The 11,033-nt window shown below is 48.9% G+C and overlaps 1 protein-coding gene and 2 long non-coding RNA genes across 3 annotated transcripts in view; all 3 read right to left on the bottom strand.

Moving 5' to 3' along the window:
- Positions 1-2,223: 2,223 nt before the first annotated feature.
- LOC139025680 (uncharacterized) lies at positions 2,224-8,109 on the bottom strand. Its single transcript, XR_011477295.1, has 4 exons — positions 7,984-8,109; positions 6,478-6,609; positions 4,516-4,607; positions 2,224-2,374 (listed from the first exon to the last, which is right to left on the bottom strand). It is a non-coding gene; the product is annotated as an uncharacterized lncRNA (long non-coding RNA).
- On the bottom strand, positions 5,583-6,013 carry LOC139025681 (uncharacterized). Its single transcript, XR_011477296.1, has 3 exons — positions 5,968-6,013; positions 5,786-5,847; positions 5,583-5,656 (listed from the first exon to the last, which is right to left on the bottom strand). It is a non-coding gene; the product is annotated as an uncharacterized lncRNA (long non-coding RNA).
- A 230-nt stretch (positions 8,110-8,339) lies between the features above and the next one.
- LOC112075277 (tax1-binding protein 1 homolog B-like) overlaps positions 8,340-11,033 on the bottom strand; it is a 29,148-nt gene continuing 26,454 nt past the window's right edge. The window contains 4 exon segments of the mRNA XM_024142301.2: positions 8,340-8,453; positions 8,615-8,857; positions 9,324-9,575; positions 10,233-10,418. Of these exon segments, the coding sequence (XP_023998069.2) occupies positions 8,340-8,453; positions 8,615-8,857; positions 9,324-9,575; positions 10,233-10,418 (795 nt within the window).

An 11,033-nucleotide genomic window follows, 5' to 3' on the forward strand; every position in this document is an offset into this window, starting at 1 on the left:
TCTGGTCTAGCCTTTAAGGCAGACTAAGCTGACTACCAGTGGTTGTTGTCAGACCTAGCTGCACTACATTTTGTGGTGTTGTCAGACTAGACTGACTACGCGCGGTTGTTGTCAACTAAGCTGACTCCCGGGTTGTTTATCAGACGCTCCACCGACGTTGCAGCCAGACTAACTGACTTACCGCGGATGTGTGTAACTAGCGGACCGTGTAGTCCGAGCTTGTCTGACCGACTACTCGCGGTTTTTGTCAGTAACTGAGTACCCGTTATGCAACTAGCACATGTTGCGGCGTTTTGTCAGACTAGCTGACAATACAAACGCGAGTCTCGTTTTCCCAGGGACTAGCTGGACTACCGGGCGGTTGTTTCCACGACTAGCTTGACCTAGGCATTTACCTAGGCGGTTGTTTTCAGACTAGCTGACTACGACAGGGCGTGTTTTCAAGACTAGATGACTAACCGCGCCCGGTCTGGTTTTCAGACTCACGCATGACGTACCGCGGTTGGTTTTCAGACTGATCTGACTTACCTGTACCGCGGTTTGATTTCAGACCTAGCTGACGTCCCCAGCGGTTGTTTTGCCAAGACTAGCTGGAAACTTACCTGGGTGGTTTTCAAGCTAGCTGGAGCTCACCCAGCGGCTCTGTGTAATTCAGACTAGACTGAATACGATACCGGTTGTTTTCAGTACTCACAGCTGACTACCGCGGTTGTTTTTCAGGACTGCTGCTACTCGCTGGTTGTTTGTGTCTAGACATCTAACTGCGCTTGTTACAGACTAGCTGAACGGTGTTGTTTAGACTATGCTGAACTACCTGCAGGTTGTGTTTCACGTACTAGCTGCTACTACCAGGGGTGGTTGTTCTCACTACTCTAAGCTGACTACGCCGTGGGTTGTTTTCTAAGACTAAGCATGACTACATCGGCGGGTTGATTTTTCAGACTAGCTTGACTACCGTTGTTGTTTTCAGACTAGCTGCACCGCGGGTTTGTTTCTTACAGACTAGTGACTACTTTAAACCTGGATACGTGTTGTTTTTCAGACTAGCGGACTTACCGTCGGTTTGTTTTTCAACGCGACGTACCGTAGCTGTTCGATAGCTACATATCACATTGTTGTTGTTGTTCTGCTGCTCCTAAGCTATGCCTCTTCCGCAGGCCGTCTCGGGCCGGCTGAGTCTGCGTGCGTGGGCATGGATTGCACGGACCACGTTACCCTACTACCTAGGAGGGGGGTCCCACAGCGGAGAACACATCAATAACAGAACGAACACCGAAAGCAAGGGGAAGCAAGGTACATCAGAGAACTCCCCGTCCGCTCCGTTAGAGTCGACTGGGAAGAGAGGGTCAAACAGGAATGCTAAGCATATGAGTGGTTGACAAAATCCTCTTTCTCAAAATTCCCAGAATTCCAGTTGGAGATTCTCAGAATGCAGAAATCTCAGGAATCCTTCAGCCAGGAATCCTTCAGCACCGGGATTGCTGGGAAAACCTGGGAAAGTCTACCCGGGGCATTTCTATATCCTATGTAAGCATATTGATCATGTCAAGGTACGAAAGTACAAATAAATGACACATGAAATATATAGCCAAATTGAATGAATTCGGAATTGAGTTGAGAAGGGAAATAAGATATTGTATGTAAGGGACAACACGGAGCAGCACCAACGCTTCATATATTAATACTGAAATGTTGGACTTGAGGTGAGGTGTAGGGTAGTACAGTGGGGGCGGACTAACTCTCTCATATTTAAAACCTGAGGTTGGAGTAGGGTTAGGTAAGGGGGGTGGGAGGGGGCAAACCTCTCCATATATAAACTGGGAGGAGCTGGAGTAGGGTTCGTAAGGGGGAGGGAGGCGACCTCAACTGAGCGGTCGCCGCCCATGTCCAGCGGGGGGACCAAACCTCCAGTACTTAACAACCTGAAAGTGACAGGTGGACGTACGGGTTAGTCAGGAGAGGGGGGGACAACCTGTCAAATATTAAACTGAAATGTGACTGAGGTGAAGTAGGTTAGTAAGGGGGGTGGGGTGTACAACCTCTTCATAATTAGAACTGAAAGATGTGCTGAGGGTGCTGGTAGAGGTTATAAGCCGTAGATTCATTTGCAGTGACTTGAAGTGGGGTGTGAGGGGGGATTTTTTTTTGCGAGTCGGGAGGGGGACCTCTTTGGCGTCTGAGGTGGGAGTAGGGGTTCCCCAAAGTGCAGCTGTGTGGGGCTCTGGGGGACCAAAGCAGTGGAGTTGGGGGCATCCTGGGGGGTAGGGGCACTGGGAGATACTGCAGGAACACATTGACTGAATTCTCATCCCTCTGACACTAACAGCCATCCCGTCTGTCCGTACCTAGCATACATTCGGTCTGTCTGGAGATCCTCGTGTGGGGACACGGACAAGACAACAGACAACTATTACATATATTATAGATTGTAGGATTGGATAAGATGAATCTTTTATAATAACTGATCTTGTGTTTTCTCTAACAGAATTGTGCGCAATATTGGAGAGGAAATGTCTTCATATATTGTAAATATGATCTTTTGATGCTAAGAACGTAACCAACTGACTCAGCAAACTGTCAAACTCACTCAAAGTGTTAAGCTGTCCCTGAAAGAAAACACAGACACCATGCCCGGACCAGACGCGCCTACGATCACGACACCACGGTTGAAATATCCAAACAACCTCTGAACCAATTTAAATTCATTTGGGGACAGGTCGAAAAAGCACTCTAATCCAACATTTTATGCCAATTTGAGCCTTAGCTAGCTTTGCTGTGCTAGCTAATAGTATGTTCCATAGGAGATATTAAACAATGACAAGAGTTTGATATTTATACCTGAACAGGGGCTACCTTAACTCTGTACAAATAATACACAGCTAACAGTCAAGCGAATACGTGTCCATAGTTTCATCTTTATCTCCTGCCTTATTTCTTCTTGGACCAAATTATATGGCGATTGGGCATCGTAACTTTCAGTAATAAGGTGGACGTTACTGAACCTCAGTTCATCTCAATACCCACGTGGTTATAACCAATGAGGAGATGTAGCGAGATGGATCATATGCTTCTATAAACCAATTGAGGAGATGGGAAGAGGCCAGGACCTTCCACCCATTCAGCGTCACATAATGAACTGACCTTCATTTAGTGGCTTTGGCAACACAGACGCTCGTCTTGGCGTGTGCCGAGCAGTGTGTGGGTGCAATGATTTGAATAACTGTATGTTCACTTTATTTTGCAACGCTCTGGTGTGGTCAGCGTTGTTAGCCAAGCTACATGCATCTAACTTCAGCTACATTTCTATGTCCCCTCCTCTCCAGGAAAGTCATACTGGCCACAAACACACTCACATGCAGCTCCTTCTAAACAGCAGCTCCTAGGAAACTAATGGTCGCTCTTCCCTACCGCTCGTCCCTCCCTGTCCTCCTCGGTCTCTCGCTCTCCTGCTGCCTCCTCCCCTCCACTCCTCTGTCGTCCCTCCGCTCGTCCCTCCGGCCCGCTCGGTCCCTCCATCGGTCTCTCTCCCTCCTCCGCTCCCTCCCTACCCTCGTCCCGCTCCCTGCTCGGTCCCTCCCCTTCCCTTCCCCTCCCCTCCCGCATCCCTCCGCTCCTCCCTCCGTCCGGATCCCTCCCGTTCCCTTTACCCCTCCGTCGGTCCTACCCGCTCCCTCCCTCCGCTCGGTCCCTCCCTCCTCCCTCCGCTCGGTCCCTCCCTCTCCTCCATCGGTCCTCTCGCTCCTCTCCTCAGCTCGGATCCCTCTCCCTTCATCGGTCCTCCTCACTCCCTCACCTCCTGCCTCGGGTTCCTTCCTTCATCGGTCTACTCGCTCGGTCCCTCTTCCCTTCATCCGGTCTTCCTCGCTTCCCAATCCACTCGCTCGCTCCTCTCCATCCTGCTCTCGCTTCCCCTCCACTCCGGTCCGTCCCCCTCCTCCGCTCAGTTCCCCGCCGCTGTCCTCCATCCCTGCTTCGCTCCCTCCACTCCCTCCGCCTTCCGTCCTCCCCCGGCCTCCCCTCCCTCGGTCCCCCGTGTCTCTTCTCTCCCTCTGCTTCTCTCTCCTGTCTCTTCTCTTCACAAACAGTTTTATTAGTCATTTCAATTAAAAAAAGAATATCCTCTCATTTCAAGGCAATGGAGGTTTTGTGTTTTACTGGAAGTTTGAAACCAGAACGGCCATTTAATTGACAGTCTTCAACCTCACATTGGGTCGTTTGTTGCCTTCTTAGTGACGAATAGTGTAACGCGAGCGAGCTACCCTCTTCACATTTCCCGCTGGGCCCAATTGTGGACCTTCTCTTGCTGTCCAGGAGAATTGAATGGAAAATAAGAAGTCACTTTGCTTTACTTCACCAATTAGAGATGTATCGTTAAACCCCAGCACAGATTAAGGATAGGGGAAAATTGCGCTGCTCTTTTGGGGTGTTTTTAGTTCAGAGAGAAGTCTAGAAAAGGGGAAATTAAAGCTATAGTGATAGTGTTGCTATACTTACTAACTTCCCAACTATACTAACCTTCCTCATAGTCTTCTCCTTGTCCTTCATCAAGACCCGCGGCCAGAGTTCCTTCATTTCGTTAGCGCACGACCCTTCTCAGCCACCTGACTCTGTAGGAGGAGACAGTCAGGAGACATGAGGAGACAGTTCAGGAACATGGAGGAGACATCAATTTAAGATTATGAGTGTTGAGAAATGATTTGATATCAGACTCATCTTTAGCTCCTTTTGTCAAAAAGTACACTGTGAAAGCAGAACTCATTTTCCTTCATGGAGTTTTAACCTCTAGTGACAACAATGAACTTGATAGCAGCTATAAAAAGGGCGTAACAGTTACTGTTCAGAAGTAGATGTTACACGGAGGGGACTTCAAGACCAGAACAATGCCGTTTGAATTCCACAGAGACCTGAACATATCCGCGCTGAGCTTGAAACCAAAGCCAACTCAATGCCATTAGTCAGCCAACAGAGTCCCTCAGAGTCCAACCCCATCCCTGGCTTATCTCTGTGGGTTGTGTCCAAACGGCACACTATTTCTATATAGTAGCACTAACGTTGTTCAACAGCCCTTACGGGGCCCGGTCTAGGGCACTATATAAGGATAGGGCCATTTGGACACTGCTTCGAGTCCGAACCTAGCGGGTCTCCGAATCCCATAAACAGTAATAAAGCTTCTCTGAACCAGGCCTTGCGCCACATCAACCACAACTGTTCCCGTGGAGTTGGCCTTCCAACTGGAGAAGTTGAAAAATTCTATTTACTCCTGCTCTGATTCTAGCTCGTCCCAGACCTGTGTGTTTGGCGACTATGATAGTCAGAGGAGATGGCTACATCACATCCAGATCTGGGACAGGCTTACTCATGCATGACAATGATAGGGAGAGGAGGTTGGATAAAACATTCTGATCTGGACCCAGGCTTCTCATCACTTGAACATCCTAGCTCTCAGGACCGGAGTAGGAGAGTCCTGCTTCTACCACTGACCTGGTAGTGATTATCCTAGCCTGTCCCAGACCTGTCTGCACCCCCTGCTCTACACTGACTGGAAGTGACTTCCATTACCGTGGTCCCAGACCTGTCTGCACACCCTGCTCTACACTGACCTGGAAGTGATTCTCTCAGCCTGGTCCCAGCACCTGTCTGCAACCCTGCTCTACAACTGCACCTGGTAGGATTCTCCTTAGCCTGGTCGCCAGCACGCTGTCTGCAAACCACTGCTCTAACACTGACCTTGGTAGTGAATCTTCCTAGCTCGGTCCCAGACCTGTCTGCAACCCTGCTTACCAACTGACCTGGTAGTGATTCTCCTAGCCTGGTCCCAGACCTGTCTGCAACCCTGCTCTACATGACCTGGTATGATTCTTCCTAGCTGGTCCCAGACTGTCTGCAACCCTGCTCTTACACTGACCTGGTAGTGATATCTCCTAGCCTGGTCCCAGACCTGTCTGCAAACCCTGCTCTACACTGAACCTCGGTAGTGATTCTCCTAGCCTGGTCCCAGACCTGTCTGCAACCCCTGCTCTACCACTGACCTGGTAGTGATCTCTCCTCGAGCCTGATCCCAGAGCCTTGTCATGTTTGGGGTTTGAGGAACACAAGAAGCTCAACTGAACCTCTTATATGACCTACCCTCTGGTGATCTCCAGATCTGTGTACTGCTCTGACATAGTCTACCAATGTACCTGTGTAAGTAGTCCTCCTACGACTGGTATCTCTACATAGTCTACAAGTGTTAACCGGTAGTAGTCCTCCTTAAACTGGTATCTACAGTAGTCTCACAATGTACCTGTAGCTAGTCCTCCATAGACTGGTATTACATGATACCTGGTAAGTAGAGTCCTCCTAGATCGGTGATCTACATAGTCTACAATGTACCTGGTTATCGTCCTCCTAGACTGGTAATCTACAGGAATCTTACACTTGTACTGGTAGTGGTCCTTCCTCAGCTGATCTCAGAACCTGTTTAAGCTACTGCTCTACCTTATAGCGGTCCTCCTCGGCTGCAGCTGCAGCTTCGCGGCTGCCGTTGGTCTTCAGCTGTGCTCCTTCAGCTTCACCTCCATCTTGCCAGCTCATCAGCAAACATGGCAGAAATAACGCTCCTTCTCCATCCTAGAGAGACAAACACTCTGGTCACAAAATGTAGCTACTCTGCCTTTCCTCCTAGAGAGAAACACTCGTGGTCACAACATGTAGCTACTCTCTTCTCTAGAGAGACAACAAACTCGTGGTCCGAACATGGTATCTACTCTCCTTCTCCTCCGTAGAGAGACAACACTCATGGTCACAGACATGCTAAGCTACTTTCCTTCTCCTCCTACGAGAGACAACAACACTCGCGTCAAAAACAAATGTGCTATTCTCCTTCTACTCTAGAGAGACAAACACCTCGTGTCACACATGTAGCTACCTCCTTCTCTCCTAGAGAGACCAACAACACTCTGGTCACAACAGTTAGTCTACTCTCCTTCTCCTCCTAGAGGAGACAACATCTGGTCCCACAACCATGTAGCTACTCTCCTTCTCCTCCTAGAGAGACAAAACATCGGTCACGAACATGTCAGCTACTCTCCTTCTCCTCCTACGAGAGACAACCACTCTGGTCACAAATGTAGCTACTCTCCTCTCCTCTAGAGAGACAACACTCTGGTCACAACATGTAGCACGCTCCCTTCTCCTCTAAGAGACAACAACACTCTGGTCACAACATTGTATCTACTCTCCTTCTCCTCCTAGAGAGACAACACTCTTGGTCACAACATGTAGGCTACGCTCCTTCTCCTCTAGAGAGACAACAACACTCTGGTCACACATGTATCTACTCTCCTCTTCCCTCCTAGAAGAGAACAACACTCTCTGGTCACAACATGTAGCTACGCCCTCTCCTCCTAGAGAGACAACAACATCTGGTCACATACATGTAGCTTATCTCTTTTCCTCTAGAGAGACAACACACACTGGTCACAACATTGCAGCTACGCTCCTTCTCCCCTAGAGAGACCAACACTCATGGTCACAACATGCCAGCTACCTTCCTTCTCCTCTAGATGAGACAACACTTGGTCAAACATGTAGCTACCTCTCCTCCTCCTTAGAGCAGACAACACTCTGGTCACACATGTAGCACTCTTCCTTCTTCCTAGAGACAAACAACCACTCTGCGTCACAACATGTAGCGTACTCTCCTTCTCCTCCTAGAGAGACAATCCACTCTGTTCACAAACTGTATCTACTCTCCTTCTCCTCCTAGAGATGACAACACTCTGTGTCACCGACTGTTCTATTCAACCAGAACCTCTTCGAAGTGAGGAAAAGACTGTCACGGTATCACCTTTGGGGAAACAGTGTTCTCTCTTCTACACATTATGATCACGATATATTTTGTTAGATTTGATTTGGTTTGGCTCTGGATCGCTATGCCAATACTGGTCCGACAATATTTGATGAGGAACACACCAGATCAGGAAAGCCAAGAAGAGTTCTTACATCAGCTCTGTTTGCATTTCCTGTGACTTGGGCGTCTCCTGTCGGACGCCTCTCTGCTGAAACCTTTTGAAAGTTTCTCCTTGGAATGAGGGGCCTCCAGCATGGGGTCCAGCAGAACCTGACTCCCTGGGGACACACAGAACAGGACGTTACTGACCCACAATAGGTTTAACATCAAGACCTACGAAGTGTTTTAGTTAACGCTTCCAAGTCTTCAAATGCACATCTTGTCTGATTGGAAGTATATTTGACCCCTAATTCAACTCTGTTCAATAGATTTTAAATCAAAGGATTAGCATGTAAACCAGGACCTGACAGGTTTACAACAAAGGAGACATGTTTTTAATTCCGGGTTGTCACTGGTAGTTTAATATGTGAGAGGGGAATGTGTTGTACCTGCGAACAGAGATGTCTGGACTGACAACAGAGGAACGGGCCATGGCCTCAGCTGCTGGGTTCTTCCTCAGCTCCTAGACACAAACAATATAGAAGGACACATGTTGATGTGTTAATCCGTACCACTGTGTGTGTGTGTGTGTGTGTGTGTGTGTTGTGTGTGTGCTGTGTTATCCCATGCCTGTGCGTGTGTGTTGTGTGCATCCATGCCTGTGTGTGTGTGTGTGTCACTCACCCCAGGTTGTTCAGAAAGCTTGACCACCTGTCTCTGCAGCCTCTGACACTCCTTGTACTTCTCCTTATAGTGTTCTGCAGCCATGTGCAGCCGGAGCTTCAGGTCCTCCACCTCTCTCTGCAGCTCAGCCACGGTGGCTGGGTCAGCCCCTGCCTCATCCTCCACCTCTCTCTGCAGCTCAGCCACGGTGGCTGGGTCAGCCCCTGCCTCATCCTCCACCCTGCACACCTCAGACTTAGCCTGCTGCTCCCACAACACAACACACAGAGGGACAGTGAGGACAGAGATGGCCACTTCATGTTAACGTCAGACCTGTCAAATATTGGAGCAAGTAAACCTTGTCCGATCCAGAACAGGAGCTTAGTCACCAGTTATTTTTAGAGTGAGGTTACTTGATGTACCAGTACACTTCCTGGACAGGACACTAGTCTATCTCCTGTTTCTGTAGTGAGGCAGCTTGATGTACCAGGACACCTCCTGGACAGGACACTAGTCTGTCAAATATATCAGCTGCACTTGATTTAGTTTGTCCAGTATAATGAGACAAATTGAATCGTCCCAAAAGTTAAATCTCCAAGCTAAATTGAGTGCAAACTAAGTATACATCCCAAATCCAAACAGCCCTATGGCTCCTGGTCAAAAGAAGAGCACTAAATAGGGAGCCATTTGGGACGCATCCAAATGCATTGAAATCAAGCATCCTCCTTACCGCCTCCTGCTGGGCATCATTCTTCATCTGTTTCACCAGGCACTCCAGACGGCTACACTGGGCCAGGGCCTCCTGCTTCCCCTGCTGCAGGGCGTCTGACTCCAGCCTCATGCGGTACAGGTCAGCCATGGTGCGGTCGCGGGCGCTGGACGCGTCCCTCAGCTCAGCAGACAACATGGAGGCCTGCTGCTGTTTGGCCTGAAGCTGCTCTTCCTTCTGACGAAGCTGTTCCTTCATGGCCTTCAGCTCACTCTGCACAGGGACACCAGGGGAGAAAGGTCAATAGATGCACAGGGACACCAGGGGAGAAAGGTCAATAGATGCACAGGGACACCAGGGAAAAAAGGTCAAAATGCACAGACACCAGGGAAAAAGTATACAACATCAGAGTTTCACAGGACAAAACCAGAGGGAAGCTCAATAGATCACAGGACACCAGAAAAGTCACATAAAGCACAGACACCAGAGAAAGGCAATAATCAGGCAGGAACATAGATACACGGACAGGGAAAGTCAATAGATGCCACAGACACCAAGAAACGTTCAATAATGACTACAGACACCATAGGAAAGTCAATAGAGCACAGATCACCAGGAAAATGTCAATAATGCACAGACACCAGGGGAGAAAGGTCAGTACATACACATCTCTCTCTCTCACATACACACAGGTATGGATGAACAAATCATACACTCGGAAATAACATTTGTTGTGAGTTCGAATCCCAAGTCTGCCCACTGCCATTGTGCCTTTGAGCAAGGACGGCTCCATGGGCGCTGCTCTGCGGTTTTGACGGTGTTGCCTCTAGTCTCTTGTATGTGTGCGGTCCATATTCCCTACCACCTATATAGTGCACTGGTCCAAAGTAGGGATCTGAGAGGCTGCCATGATAAGATCATGATTCTTACCAAGGGGGAGGCCTGGGCCAAGACCTCCTTGTGTTGTTTCTCCTTCTCAGTGAGGCAGGAGCGGAGGCGTCCCACCTCCTCTTTGAACTGAGCGATGGTGTTCTCCTTGTTTACATCCACAGCCTTCAGCATCTGCAGCTCTGCACTCAGCTTGGTGTTCTCCAGCTCACGCTTCTTCAGGTGGATCTAGAACCGCAAACAAATATTTTAAAATAGCAAATCACATTACAATCAGAAAGAATCCAAACATTTCAAATGGTCACAGAAAGACGGACAATGTAGTGGGTTCGTATACAAAAGGWATCATGAAAAAGYGTAGCTATGTTTCCGCCTGGTGTTCCAGAGACCCCCCTCTGTGCTATATTAATCAGCATCCTTCATCAACATGTAGCCAGCAGCGTTTCTGACTCCTAAAATAAATGCAGCATAACCTTAATTACAACAGAGATTGAGGTGGGCTCGTTAAACTACCCTGCAGTCCCACTGTGTGACGCCACCAAAATGGCCCCCTATTCACTATGTAGTGCACTACTTTTGACCAGGGGTCATAGGGCTCTGGTCAAAAGAAGTGCACTATAAAGGGWATAGGGTGCCAATTGGGATACTAAATGAGGTGCAGCTTTCACTAGTGCTGCCGTGGCGACAGCGTGCGTGTGTGTGTTCCACTCCTAGTTCCTGAGCTGTACACATCAGTCACCACCACCACTACTAAACTCCCCAGAAACAGCAGGCGAGAACCAGGCGGAAGAGGGCCGGAAACAGACCCTGTTCAGCCAGAACACTGTGGGATCCCACTGAGCA

The sequence above is a fragment of the Salvelinus sp. IW2-2015 genome, unplaced genomic scaffold, assembly GCF_002910315.2.
Source record: "Salvelinus sp. IW2-2015 unplaced genomic scaffold, ASM291031v2 Un_scaffold3059, whole genome shotgun sequence".
In the NCBI taxonomy this organism is placed as follows: domain Eukaryota; kingdom Metazoa; phylum Chordata; class Actinopteri; order Salmoniformes; family Salmonidae; genus Salvelinus; species Salvelinus sp. IW2-2015.